Genomic DNA, 21,855 nt, shown 5'->3' on the forward strand with positions numbered 1-21,855 from the left:
GGCTGATAATTTATCGTGCATCCCTAAATTAGAATGAGCTATATTAAGCTACATAAGATAAGATTGTGAAAATTACATTTCATGCAGTGTGTAATGTTGCCATGTTTGAAAGTAAAAATTTCTTAGTTATGTACTCTTAAAAAGGTTATCAGCTTTACATGCAAACGTTTTACATATTTGTACACTCTTGTGTCTGGGTAAAAAGACTGGGTACCACTGGAGAAGTGTGCTTCCATCCCAACTTGATTACTTTTCTCAGTTTTTGAAGAGAACGGGGTATCTAAGAACGAATATTAAGCATGCAGCATAAACCTATTCTAAATCCTGACGTTTCGATCTATTCAGTCTTGAAAACGCTAGCCCAGTTCTAACCACTGATAATGTTAAAAGGGAAGATCCAATCAGGGAAGTCACTGAAGAGTCCCATAATTGCATCACTTAAGCGATGACTCATATTGCCCCTCCTTGGAGCATAACCGGCAGCTTTCTACTGTACTGTAACTACTCAAGCAGAAAATGTGCCACACATAATATGTTAATATTAAAAATGCCTTTCAGGAAGAAGATAGTATATATACAGTACTACCCAACCTCTCAGTGATGCTTTAAAAGAATCAATGTGAGTTTCCGTAATTCAGACAAAGTCAATACTAACGCAAAAAACTAATTTCTCAACTATTCATCTCTAATGTCTTCTAATTAAGTTTTCTTCAAGGAAGCCAGCTATAGCTCCGATATAATGTATCACAAGTAACGTGCACCAGCAAGGCTCTTTGTGCTATACAGTGTATGTTACTCTTATGTTTCAATAGCTTCTGGCACTGCTCTAGTCTCAAACGCAGCTTATTAAAAGATGAGTAAGGTGGCCATTTCTACACTACTTTGCAGTGCTGCAGTGGAACAGAGCAACGGCCAGCAGACAAAAAACATGATGCGCTTGCCTGCAGCATGCGACCAGAAGTCCTGACTTCAGCTTCCTGTTCCTGCAGTCAGTTAAGTGGCTGCAGGTTCACATGTGGCTGAAGGCTGTCTTACAAAAGTGTGAAAGCTGTAAAGGCCTTAAATATATATTGACAAAGCAAGTGCATTTCTCTGCAGGGTAGGGGAAGTCTGCCAAACAGAATGCAGCTCAAATATAACTCATTTGCACTGAAAAATTAATGACAGAACATGCTTATTATAGCAATTCTATAGGACATTTATGTCTATTCTATGCATCATTCTCTGCATATTTATATACGCAACAATATATGCAACAAAGAGAAATACATTTGGGATTTTGACTTAAAAATGAACAGATTAACAAAATGCCCTATACTGTCCTGCGTGTTGTTTAAACTTTTACATGAAATGTCTGCATTCATAAAGAAATGCAATGAAATTAATAAAAGCAGATTGAATTTTACACGTGTTTACAGAAGTAACAACCGCCATAAACGTGGTATTTTGTTGCTGTGGAAACTAGCGTCAGTTACCTTCATATTACATAACTTGGCGTAACAGTCAGTGTCCATCACTGACTGACATCTAGTTTCCTTTCAGGGTTGATTTAAAGCGAAACATCTGAGGCCACACACAGATTATTAGCCCGTGATGAGTAAAACATAACAAAAATAAGCTACATTTCATAAACCCTTTGCATTTTATATCCAAACCCGACCGAGTACCGTTACATTTCAGAAGATGGACAGCGAACGACAACCCTACGTGACACTTGCAGCGGTTTACCTCAGAAGCAAAAGACAACAGACGTGATTGATTTCTGGCATAACAAGAGCTTAACAGTCAAAAACGCCGTATTCTTACCTTACTGTGGGGATAAGACAAATTAAATACTGTATTTATACGATGTTCGCCTTTAAAATCTGTGTTTTCCGCTCAGTCTGATGGATGTTGGAAGAACTGCAGCGAATGACTCGTTTTTGCCGCTTTCACACTCTAGGCACGCACGCGCTACAATAGACGCATTCGCGCTGGGCAGGGACGCTCCGATTGGCTGGTGGAGTCTCCATACGACAGAACCGCGGCGTTTGGTTGGTTGCTCTAGCAGCATGTCACTAGAAAAGGGTTTCGAATGACCAATAGTCATAAAGACAGTTTGGGCGCTCGGTTGTGAAAGGTGATTTGATGTTAAAAATATTTATTAACATTTCAAACTATCCTGAAATATTACAATTTAAATAATCAACACTTTAATCTAAAAAAATCTACATTTTAAACTATCCTAAAATATTACAATTTAAATAATCAACACTTTATTTAAAAAAATCAACATTTTAAACTATCCTAAAATATTACAATTAGAATAATCAACACTTTATTTAAAAAAAAATCAACATTTTAAACTATTCTAAATTATTACAATTTAAATAATCAACACGTTATTAAAAAAATCAACATTTTAAACTATCCTAAAATATTACAATTAGAATAATCAACACTTTGCTAAAAAAGATCAACATTTTAAACTATCCTAACATATTATAATTAGAATAATCAACACTTTACTAAAAAAGATCAACACTTTAAACTATCCTAAATTATTACAATTTAAATAATCAACACATGTTATGTTTTAATATGAAGCAATTATAATTTGGTTTACTTGTTTATTCAGAATTGAACAGCCGTGAAAGGTGTTTTTGGGTTTTACAAAAAAAAACATTTTAAACTATCCTAACATTGTACAATTTAAATAATCAACACATGTTATGTTTTAATATGAAGCAATTATAAATTGGTTTACTTGTTTATTCAGAATTGAACAGCTGTGAAAGGTATTTTGGGTTTTACAAAAAAAAACATTTTAAACTATCCTTAAATAGTACAATTTAAATAATCAACACATGTAATGTTTTAATATGAAGCGAGTATAATTTGATGTACTTGTTTATTCAGAATTGAACATTTGTCATCACAGAAAGCTGTAAAACGTCTATTAAATGATCCAATATCTTGACTGATGCAGTGTGCATTAACAAAAGCAAGAACATTTCTACCTTCAATCGGCAGGCTAGAACAACTTTAAACCAATTAAGTTTGTCAATGGATGAGAAGATTGTTAAGTGCAATTTCAAGATTTTTACAGTTTGATGATCAGTCCCTTAGGATTAGTGGAGCTTTAACTTGGGCAGCAACCTCTGCCCCCATGAGCTCTTCAACTATAGTCAATGCAAACTCAAAGCTGGTTCCCGGCCCTCTGCTGGTGATCACGTTGCCATCCTTCTGAACACGAGCTTCTGAATATTTATAATGATCTGCAAAAAACAATGTCAAAACAGTTTATTTTACTAACACTATCTGTTTTTACTGCTTTTATTATGTATTACGAAACATACTGAAATACACTGTGCTGTATAGCTTATCAGTCTTATAGTTTGTAGCACAAAACTACTTAATAAATTGTTTTTGTAAGTGTACTGTACTCTATGTACACCATTCATGTGCTGTTTTAATTTTTTAGTCCTACGTTTATAGCGGGGTTTATATAACACCCTCTGTAGTTTGATATGGTGCCCTTAACAACAGCTAGCACTGATGCTTTAAAGCAAGCAAACTTGCAGCACTGATAATAAGGACCTGTACAGAAATGATTAGACATGAGACATTACCACCAGCCATCATCTTGTCCTTGGCACCTGGATGGGTAGTAACTGTGCTGCCATATGCAATACCATGAGCCAACAGCGCGGTTGGGCCTGAAACAAGCGAGATAAATATATGTTTAACACAACCTCTTCCGTAACCTTTAAAAGCAGAAAATTCTGCTTAAGTGAGTTGATGTAAAGGGAGGTGTACTTTAATCATTGTCATCACACTTCACAATGTTCATCCCACCTTACAACAATGAGCACAATTTCCAGACTTACACTAGGGACTCCAGCCAGAATATCATAAAGACTTCGAGAACAAGCATCCACAACACTGAAATCATGGTGGCAAATTCTGCTCACGATTTTATCAGAATATAAAATTTGTATTTCTTATTATTAAGCCCGGGTCGATTTATTTTGAATTCTGCCAATCCCAGAACTCCCAGAAAAGCATCAATTAATTCTCATCTAAAATAAGCCGTGTATACATTTCAATAAGCAACGGAAGAAGGGAAATCAAATCTTTAGGTCTAAAAATAACAGTTTGCTGCATTATCATTGGCAGCGTCCTGGCTGTGCACCGAGCTCATCTGAACAGTAATGAAAACAGAGCTCTTAACTATTGATTGTGCACCTTGGCAGACACCCAGTGAGATCTAGCGATTACACTTTCACTGGCAGGACACTTGCTGACCGCTCAAATCCATGCTTCTATGGTTATAGTCAGACCCAGAGAGAAGCTCAGTCCAGTAAAAGGAGGCATAATTGACCTCACCACATGTCTTATGGTAATCAAATCATATGTAAATGCAACATATTTGAATACTAGTTAAAAAAATAATGATATTGTGACATGGCGCTTTTGCAGCTTTACAGTAAATTTATATTAAGTACATAGAGACATAAGGAAAAATAGAAATAAGAAAACACGAAAACAGACAAATAATCATATAGAATATATAGTGTCTTACAAAACAACAATGTAAAAAGCGATTCTAACTGCGTATGTTTACTTATTAGAATAAAAAACATATTTTCAGATACTGTACACTGTAAAGTAGTTTGCCTAACAGTCAAATAATGCTTTTACAAATCCCACTAGACCTTTCATGAATTTAAATATAAATCAAAACAACAGGGGCCAGATTCACGAAACTGTTCTTAAGACAAAACAAAGGTTGTTCTTAAATGGGTGTTGCAACAGTGTGTCATGCATTCTGACTTCTTTACAATGTTAAACGTGCAGTCTTCTCATGCTTAACATGCACAACTTGACCAAAAACGACTTGGACGTATTACGTATTATTTCTGTGCTCGATACACTCCCCCAGTGTTCGTACATGTTTCGGAACGTGTTTTCTTAGTCCCTTATTGGACAATCAACCATTGTTATGTAAATAGTGGATATAATGCTGGATTTGGAGATCGTTTGAAACTGATAGATGTAGCAGCGATCCCAGCACTACAAGATGCCGGACATGAACCGATGATGTCTGTGTTTTCTTTGCAATGTGTGAGCACGTGCTTTAGTTTCATATATTTTAAAATATTTTTTACGAGTCACTTTGTCCCAGAATACTGTTAAAAGCACTTCGTTTTAATAATGAAAGCAAAAGTAAGTGAGCTAGACCTTATCATTATCATTTCAATATAAATATTCCTTAATGGCAAGTAAATGTCAAATCATGATTCTGGCTCAATACAATACACACCACATGTGAAACAACCGCATTAAACAACTTAACTTTTGAGATTTAAGACAACCGTGAGGCTGTTTTAAGATCATATAAATTTATTTCTTAAATTAGAAAATATGGCAGTTAAGATAAATTTTCTGCTTTTTTTTTAATCCAGCCCCAGGTTGGGTGATTTGTCAGTATTAAGTACCATGAGCCTGTGCAACATATGCATTTATTTATCCTATACAGTGTAATGTATACCGAACCTACAACTAAAGGCTATGTCATGAAGGTATTCCACAGCAATAAAAGGAGCCAGTTCTTGTTCATCAGAGTTTCCTATGGGGACATCTGCCATTTTCTGGGACGCTCTCCTCTGTTCTCTGTGGCCACATGGGCTCAGTGTCCCCATTCATGCCCTCCACAAGCCCTTGAACGGCAAAGCTGATAGCTCACACCTCTGCCTTCAATATGCTTATGAATGAAGATGGATGGGTTTAATGTTGCCAAATATTACCCCTCATTATCCTTATAGTTTGTATTTCAGATTTTTACTGTGAGCACCATATTGACGTGTGCACACATCATGAATAAAACTATCCAGATGGTTCAGATATCGTACATTACCAAAGGTCTGCTGGGAAATTCATATTGTAAGACAAAGATAATATAAGACTTCTCTTCTTGACATTTTAACTAATGGAGCAGCATGAACATAGCTACAATAAATTATGTTTATTTAGAAGAAGGTTAACGTGTGCACAGGGGTCACGATATGAAGATTACCTGCACAGATTGCAGCGATCAGACCCTTCCTGCCCTCCTGGTCCTTCAACACTTCTTTCACTGTGGGAGACTACAACACGCACACATATAAACACACACAGTACACCATATGTATGTATAACTAAAATCCCTCTAACACTGGCATGACACCTCTGAAATTTACATAATTATGCAATGTTTATATTTCACAATGCGTCCACATTTCTAACCTCAGCAGATGACTCAAAGATGCTTTCTATTGTTTCCATTTCAAAAGGATGCAGCTTAATGTTATGCAAGATGTGTAAGGTGTGAAATATGGTTTGGAATGTTTTCAAAAATACATGAATAAAAGACATTAGTACCTCAGAAAGGTTCTGAGCTCCAAGCAAACCTCCAGGGAGCAGAACGACATCATATGGACCCTGTAAAGAAATAACATACAAGAGATACTTTCCTTATCTTAACAAAAAAGATCCTCCAATAATGGGCTTCATTAAAGAAAAATACGATGATTTATTATTGGCTAATTACAAAATTATAATTTATAGAACTGCACCAAAGTGGTACATTTGTGCAGTGTTAGTGGCATGCCATTATTTGGCCAGAAGATGGAGACATTACTCCATTCAAGTGTATCTTAAGGTGTTTCTTAAAGGAATTATTCACTTTCAACATGTATTTTCATGATAATTTACTCACCCCTGTTGTCATCCAAGATGTTTATGTATTTTTTTCTTTAGTCGAAAAGAAATTAAGGCTTCTAATGAAAACATTCCAGGTTTGTTCTCCATATAGTGGACTTCAATGGACTCCAAACGGTTGACAGATATACAGTTGCAGTGCAGCTTCAAACGATACCAGACGATCAATAAGGGTCTTATCTAGTAAAACGATCAGTCATTTCCTGTAGCTCGGTGGTACGGGTATAGCACTAGCAATGCCAAGGTTGTGGGTTTGATCCCAGTGAATTGCACATACTTAGAATAATTTTTTTTATAGGACAATGCAATGTAAGTCGCTTTGGATAAAAGCGTCTGCCCAAATGCATAAATGTAATGTAATTGAATGTTTTCATCAAAAACCTAAATCGACTAAATAAAAACATACATAAACATCTTGTATGACAACAGAGGTGAGATGAAAATGTATGTTGAAAGTAAACAATTACTTTAACTTCATTCAGCCTAAGTTCACAAATAAATTCTGCTCTGAACTAATCCAGTAAAACTCCAATGAAATCACATGATGTGTTTGAAGGCCTAATTTTACATTATCCCGGGCACCCAGATCCAGACATAAATTTGAAGCAAACCAGTTTCCGAGCATCCTCGAGGCTTAAATCAGGACAGATCATGACATCACGGCTGCATTGCACAGGTTCTTTACTTGCCAAACCCGCCACAGTAACAGCAATCTGACGGACAGAAAACAAGACGCTTCCTAAAAATCTATTTCATAAGACAAAATCATCCATTAAAACATGCAAAAGCTTTTCCAAATTAAGCTCTACATTGGACACAAAAACAATGTGAAAGTGTGAAATTATTTCATTTTAAATAGTTGCTGACATTAAAAAAACATAGCGATATCCTTTGCCAATTTGTATAATTTTTCACAGAACTAATGTATGTTTTTTAACACATCAGTATAATTCATAGCCTCAGACAGGCAAGTGGTCTAAAATGTATGAAAATGCAGTAAAATTATGATTTGCTGATCTTCCAAGTTTACATTAAGCAGTGCAAGTTATTATTATGATTATACATAAGAGTATGTGCATTTTGGGTAACAAACATTTCCAACATGCATAAGTGAAAGTATACATTTTATAGGCTGTAACAAGTCACAATTAATTTTCATTACTTTTATTTGAAGTCATGTTTTTTTATTAATTTCAAAAGTTAAATATTCTATGCAGTATCTCAGTTATTTAAGATAAAAAACTGAATGTATATCAATTATGAAATAAATAAAAAATGTATATCACATATAAAACTGCTTGGCATGACAACTACCCAACTGCATATAAAATCTCTGTTTATTGTTTAATTTTAGAGTACATCTGACTGCTGCAGTGAACTTCTGACACTGAGCTGTGAGTGTAAATGTCAAAGTTTAGTGGTGAGAGTATGACAGCAGTGTGGTCACATACACTTATACATAACAACCGTTCAACAGCAATGCAATGCAATAAAATGTATGTGCACCATTCAAAGCAGCCAACCACACACACTATGACCATGCATGCATGAATGCACATGCACTTGTCGCAAACGTCAAGTTAACAGAAGTCTTGCATGTAATACAGTAGCTGAATGCAACACTGTCTCAGTGTTTTGATATGTGACGTTCAATACAGACCCCAGCTCTGCGCATGACATCCACAGGGATCACAGTCTCCATCTCCTCAGCACCCTTAGCCAAGATAACTAAAGCTCTTTTTCCAGCCATGTCTGATCGTGAGTGGGCCTGCGTTCGTCTGTATAACCCCACGATCGACACTTTTAATTTGAAATGTGTTTCCGGGTCTGCAAAATAAAGGTCCTCGCAGTATCCGTAAAACCTCAATATAAAGAAATCGACGCGATGTTTCTATACTAAATACATGTATTCATTTCACTTTATTTAGGAAACAAATTCAAATGATGCTTATTACGTAAAGTTATAACGATATTCTTCATTTGGTCCAGCAGTACAGACGTTTCTTGGGACGCAGGTGAACTGTAGTTTTTAGGCACTAGAGGGAGCTGTAGGCCATTGAATTTCAGTTCAGAGTTGCTCTTGACAGCTCGCTGTGCAAACAAAAAGTTGTTTGAGAATGAGAAAGTTTTATAATAGAGGCGAATTTACACTGACCGAAAGATTTTCCATATTCAGACTTGAATAAAACGTGAGGTCCATTTCAGTGAACGCAGGGGGTTTAAATACATTTTCTGATGTTTATTTTCCCTCTGTCTTCAAGACCCAGAAGAAAAGCCCCAAAAGAAGAAGTCTGAAAGAGACTTCTGTCAGGTCTGAATGTCCCTTAGCACCGATAGAGGGCAATGCAACAGTCCAGATTTCAATGCATAGACGTATGTAGATGCCACATTGACTACTGAACTGTACATTAAGAAACAAGACCCAGCTCCCCATTTACATTTATGGGGTTACATGTATGCTCTCCTTGCCAGTTCCATATGGTTCACTTAATGACACATTGCATCAACGGGCAACTGTGGTGTCTATGTACATGCATACAGTTGCATTGCAGCAACGGACAGCATGCACAGCGCAGGAGTGGGCGTGCCAGTGCAGACAGTGGTGATTACCAGCACATGCACCCTACAGACATACACTGGCTTATTTGGCCTATTTATTTCATCATTTCCCATTATCAAAGACACAGATAGTGTGATGTGCTGCAAATGCGAAATGTCAATTAAAGTTTTTTTGTAAAGCAGGTAAAACCATAGGATTAAGCTTTGAAACACGGATGATGCAAAGTCGCCCGTTCATCCATCTGTGCGGGATCTTCAGCATGCTCGCTCCTGGCAGACGCTCAGGCTGGTTAAAATGCACCGACACATTCTAAAGAAAAGTGCAGAAAACATCCTCGAGTTTACATCCACAACAGCTTTTCTGTCCTGTCACATTGTCTTTTTACATCGGTCTTACCAGAATGTTGTGTTTGTATTCTGGGTTTTATGTTTTCCATGTATTATGTTTGTTCTATTCCTTGCACCAAAAACAGTCATACTGTGATTCATCTTTTGTATCCTTTCTTGGACTTTCAAATAGAACTTCTACATGTGAATCTTCTACTTCAACATCTCTTTTAAATAAGCTTTAATATGAAATATTGGTGTGTCTATGATAAAGAGCTCATGGTTTTGACATTGAAACAAGATTTTTGTAGAAACCTTTCTTGCTGTCATTTTCATGATGGAAAAATGTAGGGAAGAAATTGTTGTGCAACTCCACTGTATGAATTACTATGAATAAAATCTCTATATAAATAACAGTGCTTTACAACTTCACGGCCATGATAACGAGCTGCTGAGATGTAACATTACAGTTGACATTTACTAACATCAGTCATGGAGCAAAAATGAAAAGCAAGCGGACTGAAACTTCCACACTTAAATGTCGGTCTGTTTTCAGTTAACCGCGCGTGGACCTCAGGAAGAAGTCAAAAGAAGCTCTAAGTGTCATGCGTTCAGTTTAAAAACTCGTGCTCACCAATCGTCACTGACATTCACGGAGGCCTCAGACTCGCGTCTCACAGCTGAAGAGATGTAATGTGAAGCAGACTGCACATTAAAAGAATCTGCTCAGAACAAGAGACGAGAACAAGTGTCAGAGTCTGGTTTCTTTCTTTCTTTCTTTCTTTCTTTCTTTCTTTCTTTCTTTCTTTCTTTCTTTCTTTCTTTCTTTCTTTCTTTCTTTCTTTCTTTCTTTCTTTCTTTCTTTCTTTCTGTGTCAGAGTGCTTTGATATGTATAAAGTAAGAGGTGATGGGATCTTTAACTCTTGTGTTTATAAGAGCAGTTAAAGTAACATGCTCGATTATGTGACGCCCTCCACCGCAGCCCTGCTGTTGCCAGACCCTCTGCAGATGGCAGCTTTATCTAACGCCGCACAGAGCTCCCCGCTCCAACCTCAGGGGCTTCTGGAATGTTACCACTGGGTATTCTTTAATACTGAGGATTTTTCCTTTAAAGAAGGCAACCAACAGATGCAAGAAGTCAGGGAATTCCAAATTCCAAATTCTTGTTTGTCGTTCGGTAATCCTGTTACCAGCCCTGTGAATATGAAACGGTGTAAACATGGAAATAAACACTTTCTTTTTCAGCTTTTTTATGTATTATTTTTTCTGGGGGAGTGGAAACAGACCTCGGATGAGGACCTGTTGTGACATCTGCAGCAGACGGTTGAAGACTCAGAAATGAGTCTTCACGATGGCCATAGCACGTTTATTATTTTACAACAAAAGCTTCTGTGTTTCTGAACCTACACATTACAACTGAATTTAATATGAAAACATTACTTTCTGTCATTTGTGAAATTTATTTCACCGAGGGCTGTTGTTCAGATGTTGCTCTTTTAAAGCTCAAGCTTTTACTTCTAAAGCTTTCCGTTCTCCATGTTTCAATTGAAGTATCAACTCAGTCTCAAATGTTTCCTCCAAAAATGCTTAATAAAAATAAAGAAACAAATGAGACTGTAGATTGTATTAAATAAATGCAGATTGTGAAATATTTTGGGTAAATTTGATGAGAAATGTTTGTGGAGAAACTGGAGAAACTTTCCATTTAATTTAATCTCAAACATGCCTAGACGAAATAATTGATGTACAAAAAAACGAACTTTATGGGAATGCATTGCATTAAAGTGTGTTTTTGAATCACACACGTACGCCCTCTAACACATACGTTTCATGCATACGTTAATATATGCATGCACAGAATACAACATGATTTAAAATGCATTCAATGCTTCAAGGCCATTTGGGTGCACAGAGATATTCGTGCCCAGTGGGGTTTGAAAATCCAACTCTCCTTTTGCTTTCATTAGATCATACAATAACACACAGGGCCTATCTTCAAACACAGCATGCTGATGACATGCAGACCTGAAGCAGGGCCCTATGGGGGCCGACGCTCTGAGGCGGCTGTAACAAATATGGGGGGATTATTAGAAGAGTGCGGATGACAGTGGGGCCCACCAGCTGGGCAGATACACACTTATCGGCCCCTCAGGTTCAGCCGGCTGGAGGTGTAGAATACACCGGTACATTCGCTCGAGCACCTATTTAACCGTTTAATGATTTTCTATTGATTTTAGGGGCAAAGGAGAGCATAATCCACTGCTCCAGGGAGAACATGTTATTAATTGCTCAGAGAACATTTCTATTTCTTTATAAGCCTTTGAGAGTAGTTATCTGGCTTGTCGCTATATCTCGTGCTGAAAAAATGCCCATTAAAAATCATCCACATTAAGCCATGAAACAACTATGAGTCTACTATGAGTCTACCGTTTGATGTACTTCTTAAAACAGTTGTAAAGTAGTTGTATACTTAAAAGTATGCTTTTATAAACTATAAAGTGGGCCATTTAGTCTAAGTATTGAATTAGTAAACTTTAAAAGTACTTGCAACATAAACCATACTTAAAAATACTTGAGCTGTAACAAATGAACTTAAAGTATATTTATTTTTTGTAAGGGTTTGCTTTTTTCTTAATTATACGCCTGCTATAGTGTTTTATAAGATCTCAAAATGTGCTCAGATGTCATGTTTTCTAAATAAATCTCGATATGAAGTTACATTTGTATCTTTGTCTAGATGTTTGCCTATAAATAATAATAATTATAAAGACAGACAATTAAATACACACACACACAAAAACAGTCCTTACATGTTGAGCCTTGATGCCCATTTAGACAATGATGGTTTCGAGTCTGGCTCACATCCTATCCCATTCTCATGCACTGTGACAAAAAGAACATCAAAAGAATGAAGATCCTCATTCAAGCTTCATTCCGGAGCACTGAATACACGGTTAGCGGCCGGCATCAGACTTTGATATGTTTTTGGATCGTGGTCGAGACAGCTGTGTACGGGACGTGGCAGGTGAGACGAGCAGCTGCCGGCTCCATTGTCCTGAGATGAAGAGCGTGACCGATTTTGACATCAACCTCCCACACACAGACCCCCATCACACGGTAACTGTCTGAAGCCATGTAACACGCCGGCTCCTGCTTGCTTTATGTTGTGCTAAAGCTAATATATTTCACCGTACACCCCCAAACATTAACACATACGGTGAGTTTCAAAGGCCGCCCTGCGCCCTCGGTCACCCCGCACTTCCTTCTAACTCCAATCTGTTTGAGGTTTCTGTTGGCCATGATGGTCTGCTGTAAATTCTTGGCTACGTTTACATGTTCATTGACAGTTGATTACATGCAGGTTTCACGAGGAACAGCGCAAAGACTTATGGGAGTTCAGCAGCCGTGTTCCCAGAGATTTAAAATTTCTTAAAAAGAAACAAATGAGAATATTGTTCAAGTCCAAGAAGGAGGTGCAAAATGTATGTAGATTGTAAGGGGAAAATAATCTGGATTTTGGTAAATTTGATGAGAAATGTTTCAGTTCATGTTGAGATCTTTACTAATATTGACTTTTGATTGCAGACTTGACAAATCTGAGATCTCTTCTCAAACTAAAGACATTATAAGAGACATTTGAGACATAACTTCCTTTTTTTCTGTATGCAGCAAAAGTTTCCATTTGCTCTCTTTTGAATTTCATTGAAACTTTGAGTATCAAATATTCGCTCAATCACATGTGCACACGCAATATCTTACACGGACACACACAAATCTTAATTCGGTCTTCAAAAACTAGAGGAAGAAAGAAAAAACTCCTCTATATTTGGATTTCCACTTTAAAGACACGAACGATACAAGTGCGCGATTGGAAACGTTGAGTGCGGTGACAGTTGACCCACTGTGTTGAGCAGATAAGACTCAAACCACCAGAAGTGAAAAAATAAACTCTGATGATCAGTGCGTCTTCAAGCACACAGTGGGAGTGGATCTGAAACAAATGAAACTCTTTGAATCTTGCGTTCTTTAATATCTCCAGCACTGTAACATCACTAAGGTGACATTTCGGCAGCGCCATCAAGATCCAACGCTGGCCATGGCGCTTTGGCAATCAATTTTCCATGCATAATAGCCCGCTAGTGTGTACGACATGAATCAAGCGAGACCGGCTCTCCTCTCCACAAAAGGTCTAATTTAAGAAAATGTAAGAAAGAACGCTGAGAACTTAAAGGTAAACAGAGATCAAAATTCTGCTATATCAGTGTATAAAATATTAAGCAATGTTTCCCATTGCATTAATATTCATTTTTTAAAACCATAAAAGGCATTGTTAACCCCAAAATGTAATATTCTGTTTTCATTTATTCACGCTCATGTCATGCAAAAATGACACAAAAGAAGATATTTTGAGAAATGTCTGAGAAAAGTTTTGTGTCAATATAATGGAACTCGAAGCGATCAATGTTGTTTGGTTACATTCTTCAACATATCTTCTTTCGGGTTTTGAAGAAGAAAGTAATGCATGTTTGGAATGACTCGAGTGCGAAAACATTTCATTTTAACATCTAGACTTTTACATGTTGCTTCATAAAAATGTGGAGGGTGCCCGTGCAAAACTCTTGTTGTTCTAGATGGTTGTAATTGAAATTAGGTTCAAATGGCTTCAGATGTTTTTGTAAATAAATAGACACAGAAAAGACACATATAGCAGACTAGATAATAGAATAGTTTTGATTTCTTTGAAGAATGCAATGGGAAATTGAATTGAATCTATATAAGGACTTTAATCTGAGCGCATTATGAGACATTGATGAGATCTTGTATAATAATCCAAACACATTAGATTAGATTGCAGAAACTTTAATACACTCTGCTTTAAGAAGAAACAATTGAGATAAGATGTTATTTGTGATTGTTCTTTTCTGTGGAGTGAAGCAAATGAAAGTGACTGGGGTTTAATAATGAGTAGTGAGCTCTCAGCATCTCTGCTGTTTCATTTAATCAACTTCATTAAATAAAAACAAATACAAATCTTAATTTATGATAAGAGAATGACTTAATAAACATAAGATATGTGCTTCTTAAAAATGTTCCAACACATCCTGCTTTCGAACATCAGTATTTTGGAGTACATGGCCTCTGGTGCAGTGATGTGTCTGAGAATACCAACAATCTACCAGCAACACGTTTAACAAACAGAGCAACTCTGCTTCCTTATTTCCATCTGTATACTATCACAGGGCTGTCAGCATACAGATTGGCCTGCTGTTCAGTGGATAAAAGAAGAAAGATTGTGTTGAGTGAATAATCTCTCAGTTTACAGAGAGAGACGAGTGTCAGTTTGACAGAGTCTGGGTTGCAAACAGGTTTGAGGATTCGCTCACAATCCCATCGTCTCTTTAACTTTGGATGGGGAAATGTGAAATCAATGGTACACCCATGTCAGAGATTGTTTGTGTGGGTCTCACTGGCTCAGAAATGGAATAAAACGCAAATTTTTCACCTTAAAGGAAACAGAATGCGATCAAGAGAAACTGAACTTGCTTTTAGTACTTGCATGAATCAATGTGTTGTTTTGACATTTTTGCAGGGTTAACCTTCTGATGTCAAAGATTTACTAAAGGGATCCATATGGTAAAAGCTAAATAAAAGAAATAAAAAAGAACATAAAGAAAAACAAAGAAACAACAACACAAAATGCAATTCAAAGCAAATCTTTTTTTATATTTTTTTAAGGGACAAGCAAAGCAATCTGTTGCAATGTCAAAGTAAACGTTGAAGTAAAACTTTTTAAGACATTACGTGTTCTAGTTTATATAATATTTAAGTGTCTGTTGCACATATTTCAGACAACAATAATAAGTCTGATAACTAAAAAAGAAAACAACTTTCCATCAATGCATGATGACTGCAACAAATCTAGATGATTTAGGTTTCAGTGGTTGAACTGTAGGTGGCAGTATTACGAAATATCAAATGTCAGTAATCTTCAGAGGGAAAAAAAGGGTTTTCACCTTTTAAGTCAACATTATTTTACAGTAAGTAAAAGCAACTGTTTATGTAAGTGTTAAAGTGGATCTTAAAAGGATTAAGGTTATAACCCCGGATGATTTCTGTAATTTCTTACAATTCACAAATTCAGAAGCTCTGCTCCGAAACCTCCTTTTATAAAACCTTTAGCTATACGTGAACCTCAAACCCCCAGCATGTGTAATGTTACTCGTTGACATTTGAAAAAAGACACAAGAAAAGTGCAATGGTCCTCCTTCCTTGTAATTTGTGAGTCTTTTGTCATCCCGGTGTGTAAATGTAAAGTTACAGATACACAGAGAGCATCTTCAGTATAAAGTGGTTTACGCTCGGCTCCTTGATATCCAGTCTCCACTTCATATGCAAAGGAGAGAGAGAAGCGCTACGCTCTTTGGTTAAAGCACTTTCCTACTCAAATAACCTAAAGTGACAAGAGCGGCAGGACCGAGGCCAAGCGCGGGTGACGCTCAGTAACGTGTAATGCATTTAGTTTCTTCTGCACCCCTGATTGTGCATTACGAGAGAAACCAAGAGGCAAAAAAATAAATGCTACTTTTCATTCTCTTTTACATGTAGGCAAAACACAAGCATTTTGAGAAACTTCTCTTCTTTCACTTTATTCACATTGAAGCAAACGAACAGAGAGATTAAAACGAATAACTAGGACATATGTGCTTATTTTTGTATAGTCATTCATGGCAGTATTAACCAAACCAGTTTTTATAGGAACAATTTTCACTATTCAGAATTGTGTTTGCATGACATTTATGTTTGACTTTCTTTCTTCTAAAAGAAGATATTTTGGTAACAGAAAAAAAACATTCTTAAGTCTATTCAGACTTCTTTCTATGGACACTGCTGAGACATTTCTCCAAGTATCTTCTTTTGTGTTCCCAAAAGCGTTATACATGAGAGTGAATAAATAATAAAAATTTATTATCTTATTAATTTCACATATATATTCTGTTCACATCTTTAAAAAAAGGTTTTAAAATAAACTTTTGTATATTTACTCGATTATCTCTGCTTGTAATTATCTAACTCATATGACATTTTAAGTGTGGCTTAAGTCAGTAAATTCATTTTAAAGCCACTGTTTATTTGTTTTATCTTTTATCTCACAACATGAATCATATTTCCATAACTCATGCCCGAACATAAACACTCTCATCCGCAACAAAACACATGGGTTCCTCTGGGTTCTGCCGTGGGCAGTGTTCTGCTCTTGGCGGTCTCTTATTAAATAAGCAGGGCTGCATGTAGCTCCCAGGCCTACGCAGAATTAGGGCCTGTTTGGTCCGAATCTTTTTTATTAGAATGGATCAACCCTTAAGCCCCATAACGGTGCTGTAGCGATTCTCCCAGACAGAGGCCCCCGTGGCCCAGACCCTCCCAGAGCTTATATCAAAACTCAGACCCCTTTCTCTCAGTCTTTCTGTCACACCTCTCCTCTTACTCCTCAGGATGTGGAAGTACAATCATTTAATTTATTACATGCTTTTTTAGCTTTTAATGAACTTTTTTGTGGTGTTTGCTCAAAAATGTGCTGCCATTTTGAGTCTCAATAATATTCCGGTCCCTACATTCTGCATTGGCTCACAATGCAAGGTGTTTGGTGTGTTTAATCGTCCGCCAAATACAGTAAAAATCACAGAATAAAAAAAATGACAGAGGACATTACTTTACACACAGTAACAAAGGAATGTGCGATAACATGCCAATGATTCGGACCCTGGGAGCTCAGTGGGAATGGGCGACGTTCCGGAAACATCCAAGCGGCCGCCCTCTTCCCCTTACATCACCGTTCTCACCACACTCACTAACTCTATTAGTGACAACCTATGACATAATTTCCTGTTTGTACGTTCACAAATGTGTGGTCTACCTCCAGTACTCTTCAGTATACAAAACACTTACTGCCTTTCAAAGATTTTCGAGCAGAATCGGAGGATTCACCAGATCTGGGAACCGCAATGTTGGCACGATTTGAAGAAATGGTGAATGATCCACCTGTTAGACATAAAGCATGCTGAGAAATGCTTGATCTCTCTGCTTAGCATGCGTCAATGTCATTTTAGAGATGCCAAATGTAAGGTGTCATAAATTACATCCTCAGTTCCTGTTTCTTCAGTAAAATTGGGTTGTGTATTATCAACATATACAGTATATCACGTGTAAGTGTATTTCCAAGTATTTACTTGTATTACTAGATTTTTATTATTATTTACTGAATATAAATGTTCAGTTTTTTTCCTATTCTAAAATAACATCTATATTAATACTTGAAGACCTCTGTGGTTGGGACGAAAGTTTGAGTGATAATATCACGGTTTTTACACTCTATCTCATTTCAAAACAAATATTTATCCGACAAACCTTACTTTAAAAGTGATGCCATTAAAAGATTCTTATCTCAACCGTGTTACGCAGCTAAAATAAACCACACGGCCCTCGAAAGAACACAATTACCATCTGAGGCAGACAAGTCAGTTCTCCTGAAGTTAGTAAACTTCACAATTTCCTCATTGTTCCACTGGATGAAAATGACTCCTAACATCCATACGCTTTCATTCTCCTGCCCGCCGAGGAGTCGAAAATGAGACTTTATGTTTCATACACGCCGCATCTCAGCGCCTTCAATAATCCCGCAAATGAAATCGATTCTCTTTCTCCCTCTCACCAATTCAGATCCCAGCTGGGTTTCCCATATGTGACCGTAATGAGGAACAGCAAAGTCAATCCCTTATATCGGCATACCTGCCTCAGCAAAACATCCAATCCATCTGTAATTACCCAGAATGCAAACAGACGCACTGTGTCAGCCCCAATATTTTCTTGAATAACGTTGTGCATTATATCCGTACTTCCATAAATATTGATGCATGGATTTAATGCACTTCATTACACGGTTCTAAGAAGTATGGGGTGTTACATAGAAAAAAATACGACGAGTAAAAGTAAACAAATAAATAGGATTGTCGCCCATGTGCTTAAGTCAAAAATCAAAAGTTGAAATCTCAAGATACAGTCAATAATGATATTCCCAGAATGCAAAAATATTTCAATGGTGCGGTGAGCTCTCTGAATTAAAGAAGAAACTGATTTTCTTCACAATTATCTACGAGTTCTGCAGTGATTTTCCAAGAAATTGCTTGTTTCATGTGTATTCTGCTGTTTTTAGTGTGAACAACTGTATAATTGTGGCTGCTCCGGCCATCCAAATTACATTATGTTAGCCTATACAGCCCCTATAGTATATCTTCAGGTTTAACCGGAGGAACAGATGCAGTTTCTGCATGAAAACCCCACAGTCTGTATTCATTTCTTCTGTCAAAAGCAGGTGGATGTGGTCAAATCCTCAGAAACACAGGTTTATATATTCTTATTCTGATCCTCAGTATCAAGAATTTGAATGTGCTTAATGTAGGCTTCTGTATTGCTGAAAATAAAACTAACATGCAAAATGTAATATGTAAATTCTCAGTTTTATTTCTTAAAAATGGTCTGGAGTGAGAACAACTTTATTCAGGTGTGCTAGTAAACTTTTAAACTATAAATAAGAAAATATAAATTATGCACAAAATATAGAAAGTGTTTATGGTCTATAGACTACTGCACGCCATCATTTCATTGAGATATTCTTGGATGTGTAATGCCTGTAGTTCTGTTTACTCTTTATTAATATATAAATCGTTTTTTTCTACGAATGCTACGTTCACAAAAATGAAGTACACTTGCGTTTTAAGAGTATACTACAAGAAATGTGCTATAGACCATTTCAGTGGCAACAACATAAACAAACTTCATGTGGCCCTCCGCAAAGTATCAATAACTGTTGAGTAGTTTTAAGTAAAATTTTATACAATGAATGTACAATTAAATATTAAATTAATAGTATGTGCATGTCATTTATGCATTTGGCACACGCTTTTATCCAAAGTGACTTACATTGTGGTACATTAATTAAGTATGTGCAATCCCTGGGAACGAACTCAGCTCTATTATAACCCAACTCAAACCAGAAGTAACTTCCGGCCAGCGTGTGTGTCGGATCACCGTCTATAAGTATTTTACTGTAGTAAACTATCAGTACACCTATAAGTTCCCTTGCAGTTGCAGTACATACAAAACACGTAGATGTAAAATAGTTGTGTTCTCAAAGCTTAGCACTATTACACTTGAGCTTCGCATATTGACATATTAACCATAAGCACTAAACTGCTTAATTTCATTTCATTTAAATGGCACAAGACAGCTAAGCAAAGCTTTAGAAACCACAACAATGTTGTATAACAACAGCTTATCATCAAGTTGTGTGTTTTGTACAATAAAGTGTGACTGGACCTACTTTTTTATATTACATTCAATGACAAATGTGTGCTTTACCTACAGTACAATGAAACCTCCAGTCTTCGTACATCACAGGTTTCCGAGCAGGAACGGAGGATTCCCCAGATCTGGGAAACACAATGTTGGCATTAGCCACACAGATGAAGAAAAAAAATTGTGAATGATCCAGCTGTTAAACATAAAGCATCATGGGATCGCTTGTTTTCTCTGCTTCATACATCAATGTAATGTCAGAGATGCCAGGTGTAACCCACACATCATTTTATCACAAGCATCATTTCATTTTCTTCAGAAAATTTGGGTTGTCATCATTATTGACATTCCTGAGATTTTTTCTATCGAAAATGGCATGTGGATAATAACCACAGCGACTGAGGTGAATGTGTATAAATGTGACTGCAATGTGTCAGTCATTCAGCTCAAGGGTCTCAGGTGTGTGTTATCTCTGAATTCACCTCTGGGATGGTCTTTGCTAGTCATCCGCTGCTGTTCAGCAGAACAAAATGAGTGGCTAAACGGCCCCGCGCTGATCCCAGCATTCAGAGAGGAAATCAATTATTCGACCCCCTGTACATTTCACAGCGCATTTTAAACATGATGGGGTGAATTAAACCCTGTCAGTAAAGACCCTTCTTCCTCCCACAATGACCGGCATCTCCCCGCACCACGGCGTGCTGCGCTAATGCATCTGTCCGAGGTTCATTTTGCGCAAGGCCCGAGAAAAGCTCCAGCGCCTCCTAATGCGCCTCTGGGTGACAGGATGAACACTCCCTGTCCCCTCCACCCAGCGTCCTCTCTGCCACCTGACAGCGAGGATGTGACAGGCCTAATGGAAGCTGATTACCGGGAAGCATCTATTAATTTAGCCCTAATCACAACAAAGAGAGAGGCAGATACCTAACAGCTGTGAAATGGCAGCCACTGCTCGGAAATGAAGCTCAGGGAAAAGGCAGAGGACAGGGGGTTAGCACCCGGGCCGCTATTACCTGCTGCTATTGTGCTGTTCACTGGCCGGGCTTAGCTGCCGGTAACTCTATAGGCGACATTAACCATCCACTTTACCTGGGAAGATCACAGTAAGTGCTGGTGGACGTGGGAAAGAAAGAAGGAGATTGCGGCGAGGGGATTGTGATCTGGGTGAGAAGCTGCCAGTATAGTGTTTTTAATCTCGATGGCTTTGTTTGTTGAGGGTGAGAGAGCGCTGAGTGGCGGATTTCCTAACAGTGCTTGAAAACAAAGTGTCCAGGTGATCTTTGTTTGGAGAGGCTGGAGAGAGGAGAAAATACTGTTAACAAGAACATGCAAAACTACACGTCCAGTTAACATTTTCTTTGTAACGAATGAAGGCCGGTGTGGACTGAAACACAAACCTCGGTTGTGGAACACATGTAAAGTTCAACCTATCAGACTCCTAAAAGGTCAACAAAGCAGCAGAAGTATGTACTTTATAGATCTGGAAAAAAATTAAGACCACTCGCAAATTTTCCTTTTTTATTTAATGTCTGATGTATTCCAAACAAGAGCAAATCTCAGACCTGAGGAGAGACATAAACATCAGCCAACAGCATTGTGAAAAACTGAGAGGAATACTTATGTCAATATCCATTTTTATACTCCATATTTTATAATTGTAAGTACACATTAGTATTGTGTAGTTTAAAAATGAATATGAACTTGTTTTCTTGCTGTATTCGAGGTAGGAAAATATTGCAACTTTTTTGTTCAGTTGATCGATTTTGTCCAGTTTTTATTTCTGTCAAAAAAATCTAAATAAGAAGATAAAAATGTATCTTTGTATCTTATTATATCTCTATATTATTCTTCAACAATAAAAAATAAAAAATATA

The 21,855-nt window shown here is 37.1% G+C and overlaps 1 protein-coding gene across 1 annotated transcript; it reads right to left on the bottom strand.

Moving 5' to 3' along the window:
- Nucleotides 1–2,242: 2,242 nt before the first annotated feature.
- Nucleotides 2,243–8,564, bottom strand: park7 (parkinson protein 7). The gene is made up of 6 exons (XM_079482386.1): nucleotides 8,402–8,564; nucleotides 7,353–7,454; nucleotides 6,403–6,462; nucleotides 6,059–6,128; nucleotides 3,612–3,698; nucleotides 2,243–3,257 (listed from the first exon to the last, which is right to left on the bottom strand). Exons 1-6 carry the CDS (start codon nucleotides 8,489–8,491, stop codon nucleotides 3,097–3,099), a joined length of 570 nt encoding a protein of 189 aa, XP_079338512.1. The 5' UTR covers nucleotides 8,492–8,564; the 3' UTR covers nucleotides 2,243–3,096.
- Between the last annotated feature and the right edge of the window lie 13,291 nt (nucleotides 8,565–21,855).

The sequence above is a fragment of the Barbatula barbatula genome (genome assembly GCF_947034865.1).
Source record: "Barbatula barbatula genome assembly, chromosome: 20".
NCBI lineage: Eukaryota > Metazoa > Chordata > Actinopteri > Cypriniformes > Nemacheilidae > Barbatula > Barbatula barbatula.

What these genes read in the sequence shown, in the direction of transcription:
- park7 (XM_079482386.1), bottom strand. Translation starts at nt 8,491, where the DNA reads ATGGCTGGAAAAAGAGCTTTAGTTATCTTGGCTAAGGGTGCTGAGGAG. An exon ending in ATGTCATGCGCAGAGCTGGG is followed by an intron (nt 7,455 to 8,401) that starts GTCTGTATTGAA and finishes TCTGTCCGTCAG; the next exon opens with ATTGCTGTTACTGTGGCGGG. An exon ending in GGACAAGATGATGGCTGGTG is followed by an intron (nt 3,258 to 3,611) that starts GTAATGTCTCAT and finishes TGTTTTTTGCAG; the next exon opens with ATCATTATAAATATTCAGAA.